Source organism: Tenrec ecaudatus, chromosome 5 (assembly GCF_050624435.1).
Source record: "Tenrec ecaudatus isolate mTenEca1 chromosome 5, mTenEca1.hap1, whole genome shotgun sequence".
Taxonomy (NCBI): domain Eukaryota; kingdom Metazoa; phylum Chordata; class Mammalia; order Afrosoricida; family Tenrecidae; genus Tenrec; species Tenrec ecaudatus.
The window spans coordinates 92,726,905-92,754,343 of record NC_134534.1 but is presented as its reverse complement, the minus strand read 5'-3'; the positions used below and the strand labels follow the sequence as shown (position 1 = coordinate 92,754,343).

General features: G+C 40.0%; 1 protein-coding gene and 1 pseudogene across 3 annotated transcripts in view; one reads left to right on the top strand and one right to left on the bottom strand.

Moving 5' to 3' along the window:
* AUH (AU RNA binding methylglutaconyl-CoA hydratase) overlaps positions 1 to 27,439 on the bottom strand; it is a 167,738-nt gene that overhangs the window by 52,467 nt on the left and 87,832 nt on the right. For all 3 annotated transcript variants that reach the window (XM_075549755.1, XM_075549757.1, XM_075549756.1), the window contains 2 exons: positions 25,217 to 25,309; positions 23,031 to 23,087 (listed from right to left, as the gene is read on the bottom strand). In XM_075549755.1, the coding sequence (XP_075405870.1) occupies positions 23,031 to 23,087; positions 25,217 to 25,309 (150 nt within the window). The remainder of the gene's footprint in view (positions 1 to 23,030; positions 23,088 to 25,216; positions 25,310 to 27,439) is intronic.
* On the top strand, positions 5,222 to 8,671 carry LOC142448500 (glutamine synthetase pseudogene; annotated as a pseudogene).

The window sequence follows — 27,439 nt, the reverse complement described above, 5'->3', positions numbered from 1 at the left end:
ATTAGTACAAATATGGATCTCTTCCTGTCAGTTGGCCAACTAGCTCTCTTTGAAATTTCCTGACATAGATACAAAAGTGCTTCCAATGCTTTATCAGCTTTCTTGAAACATTTCAGTTGGTATTCCATCAATTGCTGGAGCCTTGTTTCTGGCTAATGCTTTCAGCGCAGCTTGAACATCTTCCTTTGCTACCACTGGTTCTTGCTTATATGCTAACCCCTGAAATGGTGGAATGTCAACTAAATGATGTAGACAAGAAAATGCCTGGAAGAAAATATGAAAATGGGATAAAATTATCTCTTAGGAAAAAAGATTACATAACATCCACAATAATGTCTACACAACACACATATTAAGCAAAACAACTCAACAACAACACCAAAAAACCCTGATGCCATCAAGTTGGTTCTGACTCTCTGCAGTACTATAGGACAGAGAGAACTGCCCATGTTTGGTTTCCAAGACTCCATCTTGATGACAGTAGACAGCCTCATCTTTCTCTACAGGAGTAGCTGGTACTTTCAAATTGCTGACCTTGTGCACAGCCCCCTACATCGCTAAGCCTGAGAAACCAAAACCAAACTCACTGCCATCAAGTCAATGATGATTGATAGTGATCCTATAGGACAGGATAGAATTGCCCCTGTAAGTTCCCAAGACTCTTTCTCTCGGTGGCTAGTGGTTTTGAACTGTTGACTTTACAGTTTGCAGTGCAATGCATAATCCATTAAGACACCAGGACTCCTTCACCAGGCCTCAAAAAGTAGATTATAAAAGGCTGGGTAAAAAAAAAATTAAAAAAAAAAAAAAAGGCTGGGTAAAGACCTAACAGCAAACGATGGTCAAATGAATGAGAGGGTGGTAGCATCACGAAAGGGTAAGAGCACTGAAGGTAAAAATATTAAATGGGAAAGGAAGGGTATGCCGTATGATAAAGGATGTAACCCATAATGAAGAAAAAAACCTCTGTAGGCTCCTACCATCAAACTGATTTCAATTCAAAGCAACCCTATAAAACAGAACAGAATTGTCCCTTTGGGTTTGAGACTATAACTCTTTACAGGAGCTGATGAGAGGCCTCTGTAATGCCTTTTGTGGTCACCAATCGGATGCTAGGAAACAATGGTCTGGGATACCTGTTACTATTTCAGCCAAAGACCGAGATCAGGTTAATTTGGGTAAAAATGTCAGCTTTACGTAATAATCAAAACACAGCATTGGGCATCAAGAAGAGATCTTGAAATGTCCTCTTAAGACAATGAATGCTGAATAAGCAAATGTGGTAAAGAATGCTGACGGTGATTGGCTATCAAAAGACATAGCATCTGGGTTCTTAAAGGCTTGAAGATAAACAAGTGGCTATCTAGCTGAGAAGCAACAAAGCCCACATGGAAGAAGCGCACCAGCCTGTGTGACCACGAGGTGCTGAAGGGATCAGTTATCAGGCATAAAAGAACAAAAAAATCATCTCATTGTGTGCTCACCTCCATGATACAATCGCTGTAGATGGTGCCCGGCTATCAAAAGATATAGTGTCTGGGTTCTTTTAAAGGCTTGAATGTAAACAAGTGGCCATCTAGTTCAGAAGCAACAAAGCCCACATGGAAGAAGCATTCCAGTCTGTGCGATCACAGGGTGTCAAAGGGATCAAGTATCAGGCATCAAAGAACAAAAATCTTATTATAGTGAATGAAGGGGGGAGCACGGAATGGAGACCCAAAGCCCATTTGTAGGCCACTGGACATCCCCTTACAGAAGGGTCTTGGGGAGGAGATGAGCCAGTCAGGGTGCGATGTAGCAAAGATGAAAATACAACTTTCCTCTAGTTCCTAAATGCTTCCTCCCCCACCACTGTCATGATCCCAATTCCACCTTGCAAGTCTGGCTAGACCAGAAGATGTACACTGGTACAGATAGAAACTAGAAACACAGGGAATCCAGGGTGGATGATACCTTCAGGACCAGTGGTGTGAGTGGCTATGCTGGGAGGGTAGAGGATGGGTGGGTTGGAAAGGGGGAACTGATTACAAGGATCTACATGTGACCTCCTCCCTGGGGGACGGACAACAGAGGGGTGGGTGAAGGGAGATGTCAGACAGGGCAAGATATGACAAAATAATAATTTATAAATTATCAAGGGTTCATGAAGGAGGGAGGGGGAAAATGAGGACCTGATGCTACAGACTTAAGTGGAGAGAAAATGTTTTGAAAATGATGAGGGCAATGAATATACAAATGTGCTTTACACAACTGATATATGTATGGATTGTGATAAGAATTGTATGAGCCCCCTAATAAAACGATTTTAAAAATCTGTTTTAACACTTAGGATAGAAAATAAATGTTTGGATTAAAATAGGAAAGGAAAAAAAAATGAATGCAATACCAATCCTCTTGACTGAGTCATTACCTGCACAGTAAATCATGATTTTCTGAATCAACATGATTTCAACTTACTAACACCTAAAATATTGACCTTTAACGATTTCCAATTTTCCTAGACTATTTCATACAACATTCTAATTATTAATTTATGTTTGCATCTGTTTCTTCTCATTTTAAGTCACTCATCAGCAAACGAAGGTCCTGAAAGCTTTATTTCCCCAGGCTTTCCTGCATCTGTGTCATTATCCTCTACTCCACATTGAAAAGGCAGCTCTTCCTCAATCATATTTTGAGGGTCTTCCGGCTTGAGTAGCTCATCTTCCCACCCTTTCTCTGACAATGTTCTGATGCTATGCATAGGATTTTCAGTGGCTAATTCCTCAGAAGTGGACAGTCTACTCCTTCTCTGTAGTTGTTCTTGGTCTGCTGAAATCTGTGCACTTTAGGTAACCCTGCTGGTATTTGAAATACCAGTGACATAGCTTCTGCATCAAAGCAAGACACTAGCCACCACAGTACAGCAAACTGACACACAAGTGTTGGAATGGATACCAGGCATCTTTCAAAACACTAATGGAACCAGAAAATACATCATGACATGGATGGAAACCATTACGCTGAGGAAAGTCAGTCCATCACAAAAGGACAAATATTGCACGAGACCATTACCATACAGATATACACCAAGACAAAGGCAGGCTCTTGTTCTAAGGTCATGTAATCTTCTAAACTGGTCTTCCAAGCAATGAGGTAGTGTGCCTGCCTGGTGCTCATGAACCATATTATGACCTTCTTATTTGGTGTTGTTTTTCATCTTCTTGTTTGTACTTCTTAAAAACACATAGGCAGGAGAGGCCCCACCTCATCCTGAGATCAGTTTCTCCTATTGGATTTAGAGGGAAAAGACCAACCCGTTTCTGTCCCCCCAAATCACAATTTCAAGGGACAAACTACCATTGGGAAAAACACTGAACATTACTCACATAGACCTCCGAGTGGAGAATTCATCCAGAATTATGTTCCTAATTGGCCACTTTGACCTAGCTTCTATCCAGCCCTTGGTGACCTTGATGGCATGTTATAGACAACTTGGACTTCACACTCTGTCCTTTCCCAGTAAACATCCTTCATATGCCAAACCTGAAGGATTCTGCTTGGAAACCCCACTAAGCTGATTGCATTTCAACTGAAACTCACTTGCAGCCAATTTAAATTTCCTGAAATACTACTCCCTTGGGCCCAAGCCTGAAATTCTCTTGTGTGAAAAGAAGCAAATGACTGTCATCCTAAGGTTATGGATTTGGAAGTCACTGGACTTTAGTTCTGATCTCTTGTTTTCATGGTGTCCAGTGAATGGTGGCTCAGGATACCATATATTCGCTATTTTCATTTTCTTTCTTTCTTTTTTTTAATGGTATTTCACAATGAGTCTACCTTTGTGAATTAATTATCGAAAGGTGTGTCAATCTCCAACCTTCATTGTTTATGTATTTAAAGTCATTAAAATTTTAATCTTTAGACATCTACAATCGATATATATACATATTTAAAGCTGTCTGATACACGTATATACTTTCCTTGTCTCGATTTATAGAATAAATTCTATACCATTGGTTAAATTAATAATCCTATCAGTAGAACTATCACATGCTCCATGGCAATGATTTACAAATTCCCCAAATGAAAACAAAATAATGTCTCTAAAGTGAAGCAGGGATATATGTAAATCGTACATATATGAATGGATTTTGAGCTTACATTTAATTGTAGCCCAAACCTAGACACAGTTAGTTCTTATGATAAAACTTTACTTAATACTTGTTCTCATGCAGAGAACACTAAAGATATGGGTACTGCATTATGGCGAATAAATAAGATGGTGCCTGGCTATCAGAAAAATAGTGTCTAGACTCAGAGTTTAAGTCTTGCCTTAAAACAAGCAGCCATTTAAGCGAGGTGTCAGCTAAATCCACAGGGAAGAAGCACATCAATCTATGTGAGCCAAGGATTGCAGTAACAAAAGCTCAGACTGGTGGAAGCAATGGTAGTAGACCTCAAATTGTGAGCATCTGCTTTGCAGAAAGCTGTAGATGACAGTGCAAGACCACAAGCTATTTGTTGAACTCCCTCTGACCACATTCCAGAGACATGAAAAGCCTCAGTATCAGACACAGACTTTTGGAAATTGGATTATGCCAAACATAGTTGGGTTAAAATTTAACAACTTACCATTTCCCCTCCCTTTGACCCATTTAACAATTTCTAATTTTTACTATTTTCGGCTTTCTTTTTAATTGAGTTTTTTTTTCTTGGGTCTACGTTGTTATTGTTAGGGGTTTACATGTTTCTTTTTGTTTTGTATGTTCTTCTGTATATACAATCCAGGTTAGAACATGGAGACAGTAACTGGATTAATAGTTTCTTAGGGGAGTGGCAGGGGGATATTGTGGGGGAATGGGAAGCTAATAAGAAGTACAAGAAGGAAGAAAATGTTTAAAATGTGGTGATGATTTCACAACTCTTTTTATTGTAAGTAAACTATTGAATTATATGACATGAGAGAGTTATATGTGATAACACTTTTAAAAAAGGAAAGAAACCCTAGCACTTCTATTTCTAGCGTGGCACAAATAAGATTTACCATTCTGCTGGAAGCCACCAAAATAAAGGTTTTTAAAACAAGGACTATGAGGCTACAAAGGACAGCTTCAAAATACAAGCAGCAAATACTAACAGAGAAAGGGATGTTTCTATAACTATAATTGGAGATTTAAATTCATTTGTTTAAATACCTTATAGGCAAGTGAAGAGGAAAATCAGTAAATATAGGGGGGAAATGAACGTTATTAACAATTTACTTGAACTGACATTCAGAAACACTTTTCCCAATGTCAACAGAATACCAAGTGACCTCAGAAAGCTCATGGAAAAATCAAATCCCAAGGTAATGGAAATTTTCCATGGACTTTTTGAAGCCCACTTATATATGTTGCTGAGCAAAATAAAAGCCCTAAAAACTTAAGAGTTATACTGTGTTTATAATTTTTTAAAGTGGTACAAAGAGTTTGCTCTTAACTGCTAAGCTTGCTACTGGCAGTCCCAACCCAACTATCAGCGTCATGCATGAAGGGGCTTAGTGATTTGTTTCTGTTAAGATTACCTTCTGGAGCAGTTCTAGCATGTGGACAGGATAAAACTGCCTCCATGCGTTTCCAAGACTGTTACTCTTCATGGAAATAGAAAGACCTGTCTCTGCCCCTCGGAGCAGGTGGTGATTTTGAACTGCTGACCTTGTAGTTAAGCAACCCAACAAATAACCACTACGCCACCAGGGCACCTTCTTAATGTAAAGTTCTTTGTTACTTATATGAATGTTTTTAAGACAATATGGTATTGATAACAACAAAGAAAATACACTGATTAATGGACCAGAATGCAGATAGAAATTCAAGCATTCATGGAAACACGACGTTGACAATGTTATCAAGGCAAGTAACAGGGCATACAAAAGCGGTTTCAACAAACTGTGGCACCACATGCTAAAACAACCGTGTGAAAAATGAACATCAATCTCTATCTCGCACAATACTGCAAACAAACAAACTGATGCAAAGGATCAGAAGACTAAAGGTAAGCCCCAAACATTAAAAGATTTAAAGTAAAGCGGAGGAAGAAAGCATTTATGTCTCCAATTTAGACAAAAATTTCTTAGATAGGACACTGAAGTACAAGCCATAAAAGAACAAACTGATCAATTCAACTTCACTGAAATTAAAAAGCCCTATTCTTTGAAAAGCACTATTAAAAGAATGAAAAGTCAAGTCAGAAGGGAAAACATTTCAAAAAGCATGTATCCGATTAAGAACTTGTATCAAGAATACAAAATTAAGGGGGGAGGAGCGGACCAAACTCAGTAATATGAAAACAACCCAAAAGAAAGTGGACAGAATATTTACACAGGACATGACAAAAACGTATATTAAGAACTTTCAAATTATAATCACAATGAGATAGTACACATGTACTAGAAAGAATAAATTAAAAACAACTGAGTCTTGCTGAGAACCTAAAAAACAGCAGTTAGAACTCTCATTTATTGATAGGGGAATGCTTAGGTATTGCTATTAAATCCCAATGAAAGCCAGTTAGACATATGAGGGGCTTCAAAAATTGGTGGAAATTTGAATTAAAAGATTATATTTTTCCACTAACTATGTGAAGCTCCTTGGAACATTTTTCACATGGTGTAGCAGTTGTCGTCCTAATCATTCATTCAAGGAAACTAAAAGCATGCACCTTACAAAGAACTACATACGTGTTCACACAGACTTTATTCAAAATGACCCAAACCCAAAGTAAGCCATACGGGAGGTACAAGTGTATAGATGAACTGTGTTATATAAAAAAATATGACTCGGCAATTTAAAAATTACAATGGGGATGAAATGCTAAATAATTAAATTGAGTAAATAAAGCAGAAAATATCATTTACAAAATTATAATTACTATTTATACAAAATTATAGAAAATGGAAACTATTCCATAGTGACATAAACCAGCAGGAGTTTTGAGGGAAAAAGAAAAGAGATGGGAAGAGAGGTGCATGAGGAACACCGGGTGGTGATTACCTTCTTTCTCTTGACTGTGGTGATCGGTTTAAATCTGTCAAAATGTATCAGATTGTATAATAAAAACATATGTAGTTGGTTGTAAATCAATTATACTTAAGTAAAGCTATTAATGGACACCGCAATGTGTATATATATATACACCTGTGTATATATACAGGCAGCACATTATTAGATAACCACAAGAATAAAGTTAAGAGATCAGTACTTGGAACTTTGTATACAGTATTTTATTCCACCTTCATAAAAAAGCAATGATATATACATTATTATTATCGTTTTTAAAATAAGGAACTAAGATATACGATGTTAATAACTGCATAAGAAATAGTTTAGTGATAGAGGAAGAATTCAAATCCACAGACCCTTACTGTAAAACACTACTTTAGCCCATAAGTAAAGATGTCAATTCGTCAGATATTTCATCAAAAATATTACTATTAAACTGATAAGTGAGAGCTGAGCATGGGAGTGGAGCCGAGCTCGTAAGCCGCCTGCCCTAACCTCCTGCCGGCCGGCAGCGCAGAACACCTTCCACCGTGGCCACCTCGACAAGTCCCCACTTGAACAAAGGCGTCAATCAGATGTACATGGCTCTGCCTCGGGGCGATACAGTCCATGCCATGCATATCTGGATCGATGGCACTGGAGAAGGGCTCCGCTGTAAAACCCGGACCCTGGACTGGGAGCCCAAGTGTGTGCAAGAGTTGCCCGAGTGGAATTCTGACTGCCTCAGCACGTTCCAGTCTGAAGGCCCCAACAGTGACATGTGTCTCATCCCTGTTGCCGTGTTCCGGGACCCGTTCCGCAGGGACCCCAACAAGCTGGTGTTCTGTGAAGTCTTTAAGTACAACCGAAAGCCTGCAGAGACCAATTTACGGCACACCTGTAAGCGGATTATGGACGTGGTGAGCAGCCAACACCCCTGGTTTGGAATGGAGCAGGGGTACACCCTCATGGGGACAGATGGACACCCCTTTGGTCGGCCGTCCAATGGCTTTCCTGGACCCCAAGGTCTGAATTATTGCGGCGTGGGGGCAGACAAAGCCGACGGCAGGGACATTGTGGAGGCCCACTACCGGGCCTGCTTGTATGCTGGCATCAAGATTGGAGGGACGAATGCCGAGGTCACGCCTGCCCCGTGGGAGTTCCAGGTAGAACCCTGTGTAGGAATCGACATGGGGGCTCATCTCTGGGTGGCCCGCTTCATCCTGCACCGTGTGTGTGAAGACTTTGGAGTGATACAACCTTCGATCCTAAGCCCATCCCTGGGAACTGGACCGGTGCAGGCTGTCCTGCCAACGTCAGCACCAAGGCCATGCGGGAAGACGATGGTCTGCAGTACATTGAGGAGTCCATCGAGAGGCTAAGCAAGCGGCACCAATACCACATCCGCGCCTACGACCCCAAAGGGGGCCCGGACAACGCCCAGCACCTCACGGGATTCCACGAAACCTCCAACATCAACGACTTTTCCGCCGGCAAGGCCAACCGAGGCGCCAGCATCCGCATTCCCCGGATGACCGCCAGGAGAAGAAGGGTTACTTTGAAGACCGCCGCCCCTCCGCCCACTGTGACCCCTTCGCGGTGACAGAGCCCTCATCCGCACGTGTCTTCTCAACGAGACCGGCGAGGAGCCCGTCCAATATACAAACTAAGCGGACTAGACCTCCAGCCGACAGGCCCCTCCCAGCTCTTCACCCCACACCCATGGTTCCCCCTCTCCCACTCGTTCCTACTAGCTGTAACTCAGAAGACAGAATATCAAGGTCTTTTTTATTCCGTGTGCCCAATTAAAAATAAATAAATAAACTGATAAGTATACAGTTTCATTAAAAAGAATTTTCAAATCAGAATATATATTAATTCTGCTATTAATAAAGAAATGTCTTTCTATTATTAGACTAGAACTGTAACTTATGAAATGTTCCTTGGGCACACACTGACACTGAAAGATGCTTCTGAACTAGCTCCATATAGCTGAAACCTGGCTTTTCAAATGATACTACATTAGCAATTGAAAGTGACATCATCAAAATGACTTATGGAAAGCAAATAAAGTTTTATTTTAAAGATTAGATAAATGAATGGGCCTCATTTACAAAGGCAGAACTAATTTTCCCTTTTAAACATGATCGCTTATTTTATTTAATTATTTTACAGTCGAGTGTTCAGACATCTGTTTTCTACACTGCTTTGCATGATTTGTAAGGTCATCTATTTAATTGGATGTATAAAGTAAACACTATTGAATATGAAACTATAAATAAAATTATCTTAACTACGATTGGATAATTTGGTTTCTTAAAAAATTACATTGTGCACTTGGCGAATATGGCCAAGTAACAAGCACAGGAAGATCTCCTCAGTAGTTGCCAGAGAAATCCCACCAATAGGAAGCCCTGTGCTCCCTGGAAACCAGAAAAACAAATGAAAAGATAAGTACTCCAAGTTAGAGATCAACAATGCCTGTTGATTGTTATTGCCTCTCTTTCATCATTTACCAACTGCCCAAGCCACTAGTGTGCACTTCCCCTCTCCAACACAAACTGACCTTTACCTGTCCTTGCTGCAACCCACCCAGCCAAGATGCTTCTGTCTCTAGCCTCTGCACGCCCTGTGTGGATCGCTCTAACTGGGCAGTTTGGTACAGATAGCTTCACTATCTGGTGCAGGTGACTCCTCCAGGCAATGCAGTCACCCTATTTTTGTTGTTGTTCTTTTGTCCTTCCTTCTCTGGGGCCCATCCCCTCGGTGTGATCCCCTTAAGTTACTAGGCACACACCATTGCTGAGAAGGGACCAAAGGGAGAGCCAGGCACACCAACCCAAAGTAGGTTTTTATTTTTAAGTGGTTTTAAAAAAAATTCTTGTCTCCTAAAGGCGCAGACCACACGTCCCCATTGTCACATCAAAAGAACTTTGAATCCCCATCAAAACCATGCTTACATCTTCTGGGTTTTAACCCTTCTCTTCTATTGCTCTATATTTTCCCTTTACTACTCTTACATTACTTTGATTCTCTCTCATCTTCACCTACTTACCCAGTTTTCTCCGCACTCTCACCGTATACTCTCTGGCTCTCTCCACCCCCCACCCCTCCCGCCCCTTTCTGGGTCTTATAATACCTTTTCCACATCACTCAACAGAGTCAACTGCCCCTACATTAACCAGCAGCCCACACAACACAAATAGCTGCACCATGATGCCACAGAAATACCAGTCAAGCGCAGTAGACTGAAAAAGAAAAACCCAACCCACAATTGCTCAAGCCCAATGGAGTACTCTGAAAAGGGGGACCTGGAACCGCTGGAAACGTGATCCAAAAGATGGGCGTTGGGTCATGTTAAACAATTTGGGGGATGCTTTTGAGAACAAAGGCAGGAACTGCAAAATTATAAACTTTAGGATAAAAATACACCAGAAAACAAACAGTAAGAAAACAAAATTACACAACATGGTAAAAGACCAAAGTAACAGAATTGAAGAAAAGGAAATTGAAGTGACCCATAGATAATTACTCTTATTAACACTGATGAGAAGCAAACATGAGAAAAAGAAAAGGAATCTGACAAAGCATAAAATGATGAGAAAGAAACTACTTCTCGTTGGAACTTGGAGCAAGAAGGGAAAGGAAAAATAATCATCTTCAGGGAAAGTAGTTCAAGAAATCATTGAATAAAATTTCCCAACATCACAAAGGATGAGAAAATGAGAGTGAAATAAAGGTATTTAGAGAGCAGGAAAAATTAAAGGAACTCCTAAAAATAACCCAGCTTTACAGAAAATATTTATGGGAACATTATAGACAGAAAATTAACAAGAAGAGGAGACAAATCTGAGAGCAACATACAGGACACCACCAGGTGGAAACCCACACACGAGAGCAGAACGCAAAAGAACAAAGAGTGAGAGGAGGAACAATGACATCCACTGATCCAACTACAAAGTGAGAATAATAAGAGGGGGGAGCAAGTACACACAGCACAGTGACAGCAAGACATTTGCATACATCAATAATAACACCAAATGTCAAGGGATCTAACACAGTAATCAGGGGACAAATCATAGCAGACTGGATTAGAAGACAAGGGAGAGACCCCACAAAAAACAGACGACTAAACGACTAATCACTCCCAACACTGATGCAGAAATTCTAAAAAAAAAAAGAGTTCTGGCAAACAGAAGTCAATAATTCACAATGATCACGTGGGATTCATATCAAGGATGCATGCAGGGATGGTTCAAGGTTAGAAAAACAATCAATGTAATCACTCACAGAAACAAGAAAAAGAGTAAGAACAAGATCATATCAATAGATGGCATTTGACAATACAAGACACCAATAAAAGCACTCAATAAAATAGGACTACGAGGGCTATTACTCCAAATACTAAAGGTCATGCACAGAAAACCAATGGCTAACAGCATCCTCAACAGGAAAAAAGCCGAAAACTTTCCCCCCTTAATAGAAGAAGCAGAGAAGGTTGTCTGCGATCCCCAATATTATTCAGTATTGTACTGGAAGTCTACGCCAGAAACACTGTGGTTGCTGTTAGGTGCCACTTACTCAGTTCCCATCCACACAGAGCCTATGTACAACAAAACTAAAGACTGCCTGGTCTGGTGCTAGCCTCAGGACTGGTCCCATACTTGAGCCCATTATTGCAGTCGCTGTAACAATCCATCTTGAGCCCACCCCCAGCCCACTTTTCTTTTTGGAACCCTCTACCACGTATAATGCTCTTCTACAGGGCACTGCTCTGCCCAGACAACACATCCACAGTACCTGAGATGAAGTCTCGTCATCTTCACCTCTAAGGAGCACTCTGGTTGGACTTCCTCCACAAGACATTTGTTTGTTCTTTGGACAATCCACGGTACTTCAAATAGTCTTCCCCAGCAAAATTCTAATGCAACAATTCTTCTTCAGTCTTCCTTATTAAATGTGTAGCTTTCACATGCATCTGAAGCTACTGAAAACACCCAAGGTTTCAATCAGGTGAACCTAGTCCTCAAAGTAAACTCCCTGCTTTTGAACACTCTAAACAAGTACCTGTGCAGAAGACTGATCCAATGCATGCATCCTCTGAGCTCTTGACTACTGTTTCCATGAGCACTGATTGTACATACCAGCAGGATGTAATCCTTTACAATGCCAATCTGTTCTCTGTTATCAAAAGGTTACTTACTGGTTCAGTTGTGAGGCTTTTGGCCTTCTATACACTGAGAAACCTTGATTGTCATCTGCAGGTGCTTCGTGTCTGCCTCACTGTCATAAAGCAATGTTTTGTCATCTGCATATTGCAGGTTGTTCAAAAGCCTTCTTCTATTCCTGATGCCGCATTCTACTTCATGTAATCCAGTTTCTCTGATTTTTGTTCAACATACACACTGAAAAATTATGGAGAAAGGATACAACCCTGATGCACATCTTTCCTGATTTTTTAACCAGACGGTAGTATTCCCTTGTTCTTTTCGCAAAACTGCCTCTTGAGCCATGAACAAGCTCCTTGTGAGCACAAGGAAATGCTCTGGAATTCCCATTCCTCTTAAGGCTGTTCATTGTTTGCTATGATCCAGAGTAAAATGCCTTGGCGTAGTCAATAAAACACAAGAAACATCGCTCTAGTGCTGTCTTTCAGTCAAGATCCATCAGACATCAGCAATGATACTCCTTGTCACACCTCTTGTGAATCCAGCCTGAACCTGTCAGTTGTCCTCGTAGCCGTGTTCCAAATCTCCTGCACAGATGAGTGAGCACTGGCAATGCTTCACGAGCTGCTTAAAACATCTCCATCCATTGCTGGGGCCTTGCTTCTGGCTCATGCTTCCAGGGCAGCTTCCTGGCTCATGCTTCCTCCGGGACCGTTGGTTGTTGCTTGTACACTAACTCCTGAAACGGCAGAGCATGGACTAGTTCCTTGGGCGCTGCGTCGTCTTTCCATCTTCTTTTGCTGCTTCCTGCATCACTCAATAGTTTTCCCACAGAATCTTTCTATATTGCAACTCAAGACTTGACCTTTTTCTAGAGTTCTTTCCGTTTGAGATATGCTGTGTTCTTCCCTTGTTTTTCTAACTCTACGACTGTAAACATTTCATTTTATTTTACTTTGTCTTCTTGAGCTGCCCTTTAAAATTTCCTGTTCATATGATGTCTTAATCCAGCCAGCCTTAGTGAATAAACATAACATCGTGCCCTACCTCTAACCCTCACTGTTTGCCTAAATAGTGTCACTTAAGTTTATAATCTGTACAGGTCAACAATCCATGTATTTTAGTTTTCAAAGCTATCCTATATATGTAAACTTTCCTTTTCTCAACACTACTTTAAATTCTACACCATTGGCTAAATTAATGATACTGTTAATAGAACTCCCATGTGATTTGTAGGATTTATACTGCTCCCAATAAAAGAATAATGATGTCTCTAAAGTAGACTAGAAGCACATATAAACCCTAGATACATGGGTGGATTTTGAGCTTGCACTTACTCGTAGCCCTCGTCTATGAACAACCAGGTCTGTGACATGGCTATCCTTGATACTTGCCCTCATGAGGAGACCACTGAAAGGAGGGCTCTCTAGCAAAGTGCGGGGAAGAAGTCAGATGGTGTTTGGCTATCAGAATAAATAGTGTCTGGGATCTAAGGCTTGTCTTAAAACAAGCAAGCATCAAGGCAAGGTGTCACTTTAAGTGCACACAGAAGATCCACTCCAGCCTGTGTGATACAAGGATTGCAAATAACAAAATGCAAATTGAAGGAGGGAATGGTATTCGAGCTTAAAACCTGAGCACTAGTTTTGCAGAAGGATATGGCTGACAATGAAAGCCCAAAATCTATTTGCAAGGTTTGCACATGGATTAAACCCCTAGTGAACCCCCTCTGATCATAGACCAGGGATTGAATAGCTTTGTTACCAGACAGTGCTTGGAAAGCAGACTAAGGAAGATGCAGTTAGGAGAAAATATAATGCTGTATTATTATAGGCTTTCCCTTCTAACCTACTTTAAATTTGTTAAATATTTTTTCCTGTTTTCTTGCTTTCTTTTCAATTAAGGTTTTTGTCTGTTTTACTGCATTATTGTTTTAGGGTTGCTTGGATTCTTTTGCTTTTGTATGATTTTCTTTAAATGAAATCCAGGATAGGTAAATTTATAGGCATAGTAACTAGATTAACAGTTTCTTAGGATGGATGGCAAGGCAGATGGGGAGAAATGGGACGCAAATAATAATGAGTACAAGAAATGTCGATTAAAATGTTCAAATAAAATCACAGAATTCAAAAGAAGTACCTCCCCCACCTCCAAAACAAAGTCTGATAACTGATCCTAGGCTTTACATTATGGTTAGATAGTTGGAACGCGATAGGTCTATGTATTTTAAGAATACTATGCACAGCGGTGCAGTGGGGATCTGGAGGCACAGGGAATCTAGGACAGACGAACCCTTCAACACCAGCGGTGGGAGTGGCGACACCAGGAGGGAAGGGCATGTAGAAAGGGAGAACCGATCTCGGAGATCTATGTGTAACCTCCTCTCTGGGAGATTGGCAAGGGGGAGGCGGGTGAGGGGAGACGCCGGGGAGTGTAAGATAAGATATAATAATTATTTATAAACTATCAAGGGACCAGGGTTGGGATCGGGGAGGGAGGGGGATGGGGGGAAAAAAAGGGAAACCGAGCTGATTCCAGGAACCCAAGTGGAAGGTGAATTATGAGAGTGACGAGTGCAACGAATGTATAAGGGTGCTTTGCTCATTTGATGTATGTACAGATTGTGATAAGAGCCTTATGAGCCCCAATAAAAAGATTTTTAAAAAATGATTAAGGCAAAGAATGTACGGATGTGCTTTATACAATTGATGTATGTATATGTATATGTATATGTATATGTACATGTACATGTACATGTACATGTACATGTATATGTATATGTATATGTATATGTATGGATTGTGATAAGAGTTGTATGAGCCCCTAATAAAATGTAAAAAAATAAAATAAAATAAAGTTGTACGAGCCCCAATAAAATGATTAAAAAAAAGAAAGAAAGACTAAAAAAAAAATACTAACACTGTCCTTGAATGTAAATTTATAAAATGATAGTTTACTGAACCAGTGATGAAATTAATATCTATCCCCCATAAACAGGCAACTCCATAGATGATTATTCAGAATGGAGGTGGTGCTACTGTATCAAGTTAAGGAACTAGACAATTAGAAATGACCTGTCTGCCACTAGAGCTCTACTTAAGTACTCTCTCAATGCAAGAATACTTTGTTCTAATAACCTGGCATTCTATGGTGCTCAGCTTCCCAACACAATTGCTGAAAACAAAATGTGGTGGAGAAAGCCAATGGCGCCCAGCTATAAAAAGATACAGCATCTGGGGTAGTAAAGGCTTTAAGATAAACAAGCAGCCATCTAGCTGATAAGCAACAAAGTCCACATAGAAGAAGCACACCAGCCTGTGTGATCATGAGGTATTGATGGGATCGGGTATCAGGCATCAAAGACCTAGAACAAAAAAATCATATCAACATGAATGAGGGTGTGTGTGGAGTGGAGACCCAGAGCCCATCTGTAGATAATTGGACATTCCCTCACAGAAGGGTCACAAGGAAGAGACTAGCCAGTCAGGGTGCAGTATAGCACCGATGAAACGTACAACTTTCCTCTAGTTTTTTAATGCTTTCTCTCCTCACTATCATGACCCCAATTCTACGTTACAAATCTGGCTAGACCAGAGCTTGTATACGGGTACAGATACAAACTGGAAACACAGGGAATCCAGGACAGATGAAGCCCTCAGGACCAATGATCTGAGTAGCGATAGCAAGAGGGTAAGGGGAGGTGGAAGGAGAAAGTGGCAAGCAGACATTGGATAAGTGACCCAGGAGCTAAGTCAACATGGTGCTGTGCAGGAGCTCAAAAAACTAGGTATCTGGCCCGCGGAGTGGCTCGGTCAAAGGCACAGAACAAACTCCGTGCTTCTAGTAGACTTGGGTCTACTAAAGCATGATTTGTAAATGTCAACCAATCAGAATTATCTCGTAAATGCCTGGATCCCTTGTACGTAATTAAATTTTGAAAAGTTCCCTTCACTGCAGTACTTTGGTAACACCTCACAAGGTATTTACAAATGTGGTTTGCTTGTTCCTTCTATTTTTAAATTTTAATTTTAACAAAGCTCCAGTTTGCTCTTTGACAATACCTTTGAAATGGACCCGTCAGTCCTGGAATGCCAAGTCCTTATAGAATATGGGTAATTATTTGGTAAGTGTTCAATCTATCGCTCCCCTAGCAGTGGCTTGACCAAGAAAGGGGAGATATGTGGTAGTGAACTTTCAAGAAAACAATGTGCTAGTACACAGAAATATAGTAAGTGCAGAACTAGATCAAAACTCTATTTTAACGTAAGCATTTTATTCCTATCTTTGGAAAAAAAGAATCTCTAGTTTGGCTGAATAAATGTTTACATTGGTTTTTAAGCTCGCTATTATAATTTCCTTGAATGAAAGTTGATTAAGTAAAGGTAAAGTTGATTAAGTATAACTTCCCTCTAGTCGGCTAAACAAGGTTCTAAGTTACAATGGCTTCAGACTACCATCCACTCAACTTCGTCTTCTAATTAACCAAATGCATCAGTGTCCCACGTCAAAGACACATTGTTCGGTGCCATCATGTCACTTCCCACTACACACAACAGAACAAAACGCTGCCTGGTCCCTACACCATCCTCACAATTACTCCTATTCTTGAACCCATGTGGCAGCCACCGTTTCAATCCATCATGTTGAGGGATTGTTCCCTGCCGGTACTTTCCCAAGCATGATGTCCTTCTCCAGTGGCTGGCCTCCCTGACAGCACACCCAAAGTACATCCCTACGAGGAAGTCTCACCATCCTGCCTTAAGGAGCTTTGGGGCTGTACTTCTAAGGCACATGCAGTGGTTCTTCGGGTATTCCACGGTTCTTTCACTATTTTTCGCCAGCGCTACAATTCAAATGCATTGGTTCTTTGTTAAGTTTCCTAATTCCATGTCCAACTTTTTCATGCATCTGACACCATTGAAAATGTCATGGCTTGGGTCTAGCTCATCTTATTTCTCAAAGTAATCTCCGAGTTTTCAACACTTTAATAAGGTTTTGTGCAACAGATTCGCCTAATGCAATGCCTCATTGGATCTCTTGACTGCTGCTTCCATGGGCAATATTAATGGATCCAAACAAGATGAAATTCCTGACAACTTCAGTCTCTTCTCCATTTATCATGATGCTGCATAATTGTTCAGTTCTGAGGATTTTGGTCTTCTTTACACTGAGTTGCCATCTGTACTTGTGGTGGTTACATAATTTCCTGTCAACTTGAAGACATAAAAGTGCAGTGGTAGAGTTTAGCCTGTCAATAGGTCAGAGCCTGATGATTACTCCTTATGGGAGCAGCCTTCTCATAAGGAGGGTCCTGGGACCCTCCCCACCTCTCTCCGCCTTGATCTTCTTGTTGGAGGACCCTGCTTGATGCCAGTGCAGTGGAGATGTATCCACCACCATTGGATCCACAAGACTTTGCACCCACTGGCCTGTGATGTTTCTGCTTTCTGCATCATTGCATGTGGCTGTGTGAGTCTGAAGAAGGACTTATGGGCTAGTATCACACTTATGGACTTGAGTTAGACTGGGCTGGGAATTTTCTTTATATACAACTACTTCTTTTTTTCCCCTCAAAATTCTACGTTTACTCTTGCAAGTGACTGCAGAAAGAAAACAGTCCAGTTTCTCCTCTGAATCGTTTCAAAATCTAATGAAATCAAGCAAGATTATACACCTTTGTTTTAAAATATTGTATTAGGGGCTCATACAACTCTTTATCACAATCCATACATACATCAACTGTGTAAAGCACATTTGTACATTCGTTGCCCTCATCATTCTCAAAACATTTGCTCTCCACTTAAGCCCGATATCAGCTCATTTTTCCCCCTCCCTCCCTGCTCCCCCTCCCTCATCAACCCTTGATAATTTATTAATTATTATTTTGTCATATCTTACACTGTCCAACGCCTCCCTTCAGCCACTTTTCTATTGTCCACCCCCCAGGGAGGAGGTTATACATAGATCTTTGTTATCGGTTCCCCCCTTTCCACCCCAACCTCCCGGTATCACCACTCTCACCACTGGTCCTGAAGGGATCATCCGCCCTGGATTCCCCATGTTTCCAGGATTCCCTGTGTTTCCTATCTGTAACAGTGTACATCTTCTGGTCTATCCAGATTTGTAAGGTAGAATTGGGATCGTGTTGGTGAGGCGAGAGGACGCCATTTAGGAACTAGAGGAAAGTTGTATGTTTCATTGTTGCTACACTGCACCCTGACTGGCTTATCTCCTCCCCAAGACACTTCTGTAAGGGGATGTCCACTTGCCTACAGATGGGTCTTGGGTCCCCACTCTGCACTCCTCTTATTCACAATGATATCATTTTTTTTGTTCTTTGATGCCTAAATACCTGATCCCATCGACACCTCATGATCACACAGGCTGGTGTGCTTCTTCCATGTGGACTTTGTTGCTTCTCAGCTTGTTTATCTTCAAGCCTTCAAGACCCCAGATGCTATATCTTTTGATAGCCGGGGACCATCAGCTTTCATCACCACATTTGCTTATGCACCCGCTTTGCCTTCAGTGATTGTGTTGGGAAGGTGAGCATCATGGAATGCCAGTTTAATAAAACAAAGTATTCTTGCATTGAGGGGGTACTTGAGTGGAGGCCCAATGTCCATCTGCTATTTTAATACTAAACCTATACATATATGCACACAGATCTATTTCCACATCCTCATATATAAATATATTTACATATGTACATGCCTTTATTTAGACTTCTAAAAATGCTCTTTGCCTCCTAGCTCTTTCCTCTATTTCCTCGTACTTTCCTCTTGTCCCACTATCATGTTCAGCCTTTATTTGGGTTTCAGCAATTCCTCTCAGTTACATTTCCCTTGGTCATACCCTATGAGGCCTCCTACACCCTCCTCATCACCGATTTGGATCACTTGTTGTTCTCTTGTGCCTGGGATTGTTAATACCCACTTCCTCCCTGCCCGTCCCCCCTCCCCCTGCCTAAGATTATATACCTCATACTAGGTGGCAGAAGCAGATTTTAATAATGTCACAGAAAGAGATTACCAGGTTTTTCAATGATCCCAAGATACAATTGATAATCTAAAGTAAGTTTTGTAATGAAGATTCATAATTAGGAAACTATCTATACCTACAGTTCTCCAAGGAACATTAAACCACCACCTCCTGAAGATTCATGCCCCTTGTTAATCTACATTGTTTCCATGCCTGACTTTACCAGACCACCACTCCTGAGGCCTCTGAATTAAGGGTGGGGGGAGGAGAAGTGAGGTGTACAATTACTTCTTTACATAAAACTCTTTATTACACATATATGTCACCAGATGTGTTTCTCTAGTCACACCAGCCTAGCACTATACTGAAGGTTGCAATCCTCAATCTCCAGCAGCACCTGCTTCCAGCTGTCCTCACTTTCAGGAAGCAAGCTGTTTCTTCTGCCTCGAAGAAGCCTCTTCTGTATCGAAGGTTGTTAATAAGCCTTCCTCTAATCATTTTGCCACATTCGTCTTCATCTAAGCCAGCTTATATGATTATTTGTTCAGCATACAGATTCAGTAAGTATAGTGAAAAGGCTACAACCCTGTCACATACCATTCTTGAATTTAGGCCATACAGTATTTCCCTAGTTCTGTTCCATAACTGCCTCATGATCCACGTATAGGATTCACATGAGAACAATGCAGTGTTCTAGAATTTATATTCTTCTCAAGTCTGTCCATACTTTGTGAGTCACACAGTCAAATGCCTTTCCGTGGTCAATAAAGCAGGAAAAACATCTTTCTGATAATCTCTACTTTGAGAAGATATTTCTTATTCCATGTCCTCTTCTGAATCTGGCCTGAACCTCTGGCTGCTCCCTGTCAATCAATGTCCTGCCGCAACTGTTGTTGAATGGCCTTTTGAAATGTTTTAACAAAATGACGAAGCACTGGAAGCCTCACTGTCTACGTCAGTAAACTTGAAAGACAGCTACTTGGCCAACTGCCTGAACGAGACTCACATTAGTGCTCATTCCAAGGAAACACCCAACAGAATAAAGACTTCAACTAGAATTGTCCTTATCTACATTCAATCACAAGAACTGATCCCCACATTAAAATGTTTATCGTTTAAATTGTATTGCTTTAGAAATGCTGCCTGAGGGAAGTTGTATAATTAGATAATTCATATTTTGCTAAGCATCATTAAAATGTTACCTCCTTTTTACACTTCTCTCTTTGATATAAAACTACCTTTCCTTGTTTGCTTCATCAAATAAAAGCTGATTGCTTCTCTTCCAAAGCTGGACACCTGTGCACCTTTTCTTTGAACGATGTGTTCTTCCTTACACAAATTATCATTCTTCCTCAAAAAATGTTATATTGCTTTTCTACTGTGTCCACTCACACACCCTACTATAGAAAGGTTCTTTATAATAGTTCACAGAAATGTTTGCAGTCAAAAGGAGGAAATTCCTAAGATCATTTTCAGGATGTCAAAATTCACAATTTTAAAAACAGCTTTAAACATTTTTTAAAAAATCAATCTTTAATAAGAGGATCATCTATGAAAAAGTATTTAGTAATTGAGATGGTAAAAATATCCATCTTCTATGTATAAAAGTTGCCCATATAAAATTTTCAGAAATAGCTTTGAGATAAATAAAAATCATATTTAAAACAAGGTACTACTGTTAAAAAAAAGACTCAGACTTTATCTAGAATACTGAATAACCATAATGCTAGAAAAGTGAACCCAAAATACTGTATGCATCTTTTAAAATCTAAATATGAACAAGTAGCCTCATCATGAACAAATTCATTTTCAAATAAAAAGTCCAATGCCACATAGCCAGAGAAGATGTGAGCTATGAAGTTGAAAGTCTCCTGATATTAAAGGAAGATGTTATTTCTTTGGATTTATTTAAAATAAAATGATAATGGATATTTAAAATGAAGGGATTCATTATTTATAATAGTAAAAAAATCAAAGTACTCTGATATGTTTGGTAGTTATTAATTTAAACAATTTATGTTAAAACAATCAAATTTACAATAAATTTATCCAATTAATGAATCCACGATTCAGGAGAATCATAAAGAACTTAAAATAGAAGAAAATGCTAATTTCTAGAGGTCAAATATCAATAAGAAAAGATGGAAGGAGCTACAGATATCACTCTCATTTTTCTATTATAACCAAACAAGTACTCTAACAAACAAGTTCTACATTCCAGTGTCTTAATTACTAAAGTATTTCATAAGGAAGATATGCTAGATACTCAAATTTCCACTCTTATTTTCCTTTAACCCCCACACTCTACTTTAAAATCCATTCCCTTTTTGGGACTCGTTTATTTCAGCTACTTAAGAGTTATCGCCTAAGTATCAATAATCGCTTACTTCTTAAAAGAATCTCAGAAACATGTCATATCACCCTTTGCCTAAATTTTGTTTCACATATAAGTAATCTGACAATTCTTTTCAATGGGATCCACTTTCTTATAAATCCTTCCTTGTTTCAATTAGTCACTGTGAAAAAGAGAGGCATTGTAGAACAGGTAGATATTAAGTTTTTTTTAGCCTATAAAAGTAGCATTTTAATGGATTACTGACACAGAAATTTGGTCAATCTTATACACTGATCTGGGCAGTCTTCAATTTCATTATAACTTACATTTTACTGTCTACTTATACACCCTAAAAAGGATATACCAGGCTGCCCGTTGCTACCTACCCTGTGGCTTTCTATGAAGAATATCTGGTAAGGAAGGTGTCCAGGAAAAGTCTGTGGGACAACTCTACTCTGCGCCACTATGAGTCACAATGATCTTGACAGCACCTAACAACAATATCCTATACCGAAAAGGGGAACCACACAATTTTAACCTATCCTTATATAAGGATTATTTGGAATGTCTACGGTTTCTTTAATTTTTAGAGTTACTATTCTTTCACTTAGAAACTACTAAGTAAAATTTTCATATATGAAACATTCATGTTACCAACATAGGCTACTATATATAGGCATTCTTAAAAGAAATTTACTTTTTGCAGGAATGGCTTCAAAAAAAATCTCCAAATCTTTGAAACATGTAAAATTATAACAGATTTAGATTTATCACACAAGAAAATATTTCATTATAAACGATGAGAAAAGTACTTTCTTAAATGATTCTTCCACTAGAAGAAGCTCATATATTTTTTCACACTTCCAAATCAGGCTACACAACAAATAACCACAATCTTGGTCCTGCCTCCGAAAAAATAAAAAAGGAGAGAGAGAGAGAGAGAGAGAAGGAAAGAAAGAAGGGGGGAGGGAGGGAGGGAGGGGGGGAAGGAAGGAGGGAGGAAGGGGGAGGGAGGGAGGGAGGGAGGGGGAGGGGGGGAGGGAGGGAGGGAGGGGGGGAGGGAGGGGGGAGGGGGAGGGAGGGAGGGAGGAAAGAAAAAGAAAGGAAGGCAGCAAGGCAGTGCCAGGCCTGAAACCCGTGTGCCTCACATGCCCTGCTACTGTGCACAAAGCCGTGAGGGAAAATTCATGTACACACATCAAAATATTGGTGCAATCCTTTAAGAAAATAGAGGCAGTATTTAAAATGTGACTAGTATAATAATTAAAATTTAAGAAAGAATACAGAAAAGCGCACATAGGCAGCACAAAAACGGGAGCAACAACCAGAGTACCTAGTGTCTTGATCACGTATCTTGAGCTAAAGTAAGAATATAATTCAATATATATATATATATAATTCCATCAGGACTTTTCAAGGGAACATGCAATATGGAATTAAGTCTGTATTTAAAATGCTATGTTTTGACAATAGCCTTTTCAAATAATAAGTATTTTGCCTTATTCCCAGATTTTGAGAACACACTGGCGGGTTAAGAATCCATACCTGCTCCAGGAATAATTGCCAGTTTTGTTTCCACAAGGCCCATTTTTGCAGAAGCGGCTAAAAGAAGACAAAAAGAAAACTAATTAAAATCTCTACCATCATATTCAAATATAATGACTTGGAACGGTTAGAAAAATAAAATATATTTGAAATCTTATTTACTGATTACACTTGAGCCATAATTTTTTAAGATCAACTGACAAGTCACATTTGAAGATTTAGCTTCCATTAATTACTGAGTCAGGAGAAAGGCTGTTTGTGGTAAACAAGATTTCAACGGCTGAACACTCCCCCAAATCAAACACCTTAACCTATCATATCCTATCATATCACATCCTATCATAGCAGGGATCAAGCTACTCTCTAAACAATGGTTTCAGTGTTTGTCAGGGCTTGGACAGTTGGACAGGGCGGCTCTCTTCATGTTTGTTTTCACGATTGCCTGAAGGCATCTTAATTGTTTATTTGAGTGTCCAAACACATTTGAACTACTTCCCACCACCTAAATCCTAAGAACCTGCATTCCTTCAGAAATGGATACATGCACTTTACATTTTCTATTTAAAATCCATTCAGAGAAAACAGTAACTAAAAATTATATATAAAGGGGAGTGGAGTATATATGGTTTGCAACTTAAAATCTCCAGAGCGCTTATCATGAAAATATTAAAAATACGTAGCTATGCTGACTTGGCTTTATATAGGCAGCTTTATCAGAAATGGTAGTGAGAATGGTGACACATACTTGCTGCCTGTTTCACTTGGCTCTTGGTCCCCAAACCTGTCTTTGCATCAGATCTGCTGAAAGCAACGAGGACACAGACAAGTGTGGCGACCACACAGATTAGATTGACAACTACACCAACAGGGAGGGGCTCTATAGCAGAAGTGAGTGCGGCTGTTGGTCTGAAATCGATTGAGTGCCACTGACTTTGGCTCAGCCACTTATCCCTCTCTGGGAGATAAGACAAAGTTCTTATCTCCCGAGGCTGTTAAGAAAATTAAATGATTCAATACACATAAGTTACATGGATAACACAAATTGTTGTCATTATTGCTTTTACAGTAACCATATATATGCCTCAAAAAATCATACAAGAAAACCCCGAACCTAAGAAAGAGTCGTTATTACTATAAACCCAAACCAAACTTACTCCAATCAAGTCAATGCTGACACATTCCTGTCACTGTCCCTGTGAGTTTTCCAGATTGTGACTTTATGGGAGTAGAAAGCCCATCTTTCTCCCAAGGAGCAACTGGTAGTCTCAAATTGCTGACCTTGCAGTTAGCAGCCCAATGCATAACCACTATACTACCAGGGCTCATACAGGGAGTGTTTAGTGGTTGTCCTAGGCACGTGACATAAATTAACTCATCAAATCTTCACAATATCAGCTGTCATTGCTCATATTGTAGAGATGTTAAAACTGACCTAAAAAGGGCAAGACCAAGATTCAAATAGCTCTGTCTCTTTCGAAGCTTATTCTTTTCCTGCTGCTAAGATTGAACTAAAAATTATAAGGTTTGCTTACACTGGGGATTTTAAACACAAGTGTGCATTAAACCCAGTGGTGACTTTTTCCATAATGATTACTCAACAATAACCAAGAATATAAGCCCACTGCCATGGAGTTGGTCCTGACTCGTAGCAACCTTATATGGGGTTTCCCAAGTGATAAATCAGTGTTTCCCCAAACAGGTGATACTGTGCCTGGGAGGGGCTGGAATGATCCCAAACTAAGCCAAACTCAATGCCACTGAGTTGAGTCTAACTCACAGCTATCCTATAGGGAAGGGTAGAACTGCCTCCGTGAGTTTCCAAGACTGTAACTCTTTACAGGATTAGAAATCCTCATCTTTCTCCCTCGGAGCAGAGAATGGTCCAGGGGGCTGCAAGAGAAGATATCTATATATTTTTTCCCCGGGTTATGAGCTACATTACAAAATTTGTAATTCCCAGAAGGCACTGAGTAATTCCCCCCCCTAAAATTGGGGTGCTAGTTTGAAAACACACTGTAAATCATTCTCCTACAGTGGCGGGTGGGTGTGAACCACCAAATTTGCAGTTAGAATAAAAGACAGAATATAATCCTTAGAATTATCTAGAGTCAACACAAAACTTATCTTTTCTTTTTCTTTCAAAACTTATCTTTTATAAAGTGTTTTTCTATAGGATTAATTCTCACCTGCCACTCTTATATCACATGCCAAAGCCAGCTCAAGACCACCACCTAATGCAAGTCCATCAATGGCCGCAATAGTTGGCACTGGAAGGTTAGCTGAAACAGAAAGAAAATTTTTATACTTCTTACCATGTCTTTCCTTTCATGTATTCTTCTGGGGGACGAGAGGCTTATAGATGAAAGGGCTTCAAAAAGTTCTTGGGAAAAATCTATTTTAATTCAATTTTCCACAATTTTTACGCTGCTTTACATAAGTTCAATAAAATATGGACTTCCCCCATCATTATATTTCTATATCATTATTTAATGATTGTATAGTAAGTCAAAAAGTATTGCTACTGGTGTTCCAGATCATACACGGACTGGTTTATTCCAAATGCAATGTGTACAAACACATCGCTGAGATCAATGGAGGACTCCAGACAAGTTCCCACAGTGGTACATTTGTCTTAGTCTCATTAGGATGCTTTCAAAAAATATTACATACATACAAAATTTCTGCTTGGCCAACTAAATTCAAGACCGAAAGGTCAGCTGAGAGGTTCTGCTAGATTTTCATAAAGGACACTGGACCATCATGTGAAATAATTCAAAAACAGAAAACTGGAGTGATGAGAAAAATGTTGGGAAAGTTGCACTGAGAATTTTTTTCCCATGACAATCTGCATATCCATTATTCAAAGGTAGCAAGGGCTATCTTAGGAGAATTCTATTGGAAAACCTCCCTTGACTTACTCAACAGCCCTGAGCTTGCCCCTTCTTCTGACTGATTTTTGTTCCCCAAACTCAGAGATTATTTCAAAAGAATATGCCTCAAGGATGCCAACAATACCATTTGCCCTGCTGTGCACAGAAGAGCTCAGAAAGCTGTGGGAAAGGATCAGCGGCGCAGAAACACCACCTTCCAAAGCAGACAGACTGAGATGGATGAGCTGTCAACAAACAAAAGCTCCCCATTTTGACGCTTCTATTTAATAAGGGATTCTACGTTTTTGTAGAACATAGACCATTCCCTCACATGTTATGCATGCAATAATATCTTAAAGTGTTCCCTTCTGAATTATGTTCATAAATACTTTTTCTTTAATTAACAGACCCACAGTGCCTAATGCATTATAAATTTAAGAGCCCAAAGTCTTTTGTGAGCTGTTTGGTTAATATAAATTTCAAGTTGAAAAGACATGGCCTTCGGCAGGCGGACAAGCTACCTATCCCCACTACAACAAAAGTTCAAAAGACACGCAGAGCAGATATGGAGGATACCAAGACCCCGAGATGTGGAGGAAAAGACAGAGAAGTGGGTCAAATACTAACTGCACAAGAAACTGAACAAAAATGAAAAACAGAAAAACTATACGATGAATTGACACCAGGCCTGACGCTGTGTTGCCAATCTGAACTTCTGTAGCAGCCTGATAAAACACTCAGCTCACACGGGCCCACAGGAACACTACTACCAATAGTGGATGATTCAAAAGGGATAATTTCACTCTTAACTCTATTCCCTGCCAATGCCTTGGACAGCAGAACTGCCTAGGTGTCCTGCGCCATGCCTGGCCTCCCCACACACATGCGAGTTTTCTCTCCTGTCCCAAACCTTTCTCTTATTTCCCATCTCTTGTTGTTTTTTCTACTCATTTCCATTTTTGTCTTCTACTTTTTCCCCCTTACTTTTTTTCTTACTGTTCCTTTTTTATCCCCTCCCTAATTTTTGTTTTTCTTCCTTCTTTAAAAATTTTTCTTGTTGTTTTTATATTTATTGGTCCACCTGGGAGGAGACAGCAACTGTATCTATACCGCCAAGCTACACCTGCACATCCTACACCCCCACCTCCCTGGGTGAAAGAAACCACCCAGTCCTAGACCTATGACTAGATGACACCTAGACTAGAGCAGTCCAGGCCTGAGTAGCAATCACATACAGTGGGCAATGCCTACACAATCTATCCCCAAAAGGTCCCACAAAAACAACTAACAGAGAAGTGTGCTCAGTCCTATCCTATATCACAAGTACCTAAGTCCTGGCAAGCACACTTACCCAGCACACGCATATAGAGCATAAACAAAGCAGAAGACCCAAAATATAAAATAAGATTTAAAATAACTGGGTGAAAACACACCAACATACAATCATCAATTAAATACTCTCACTGCCATCGAGTCAATACTGCCTCAGAGTAACGCCCCTTGTGGGTTCTCGAGACCGAAACTGTTTATGGGAGTAGA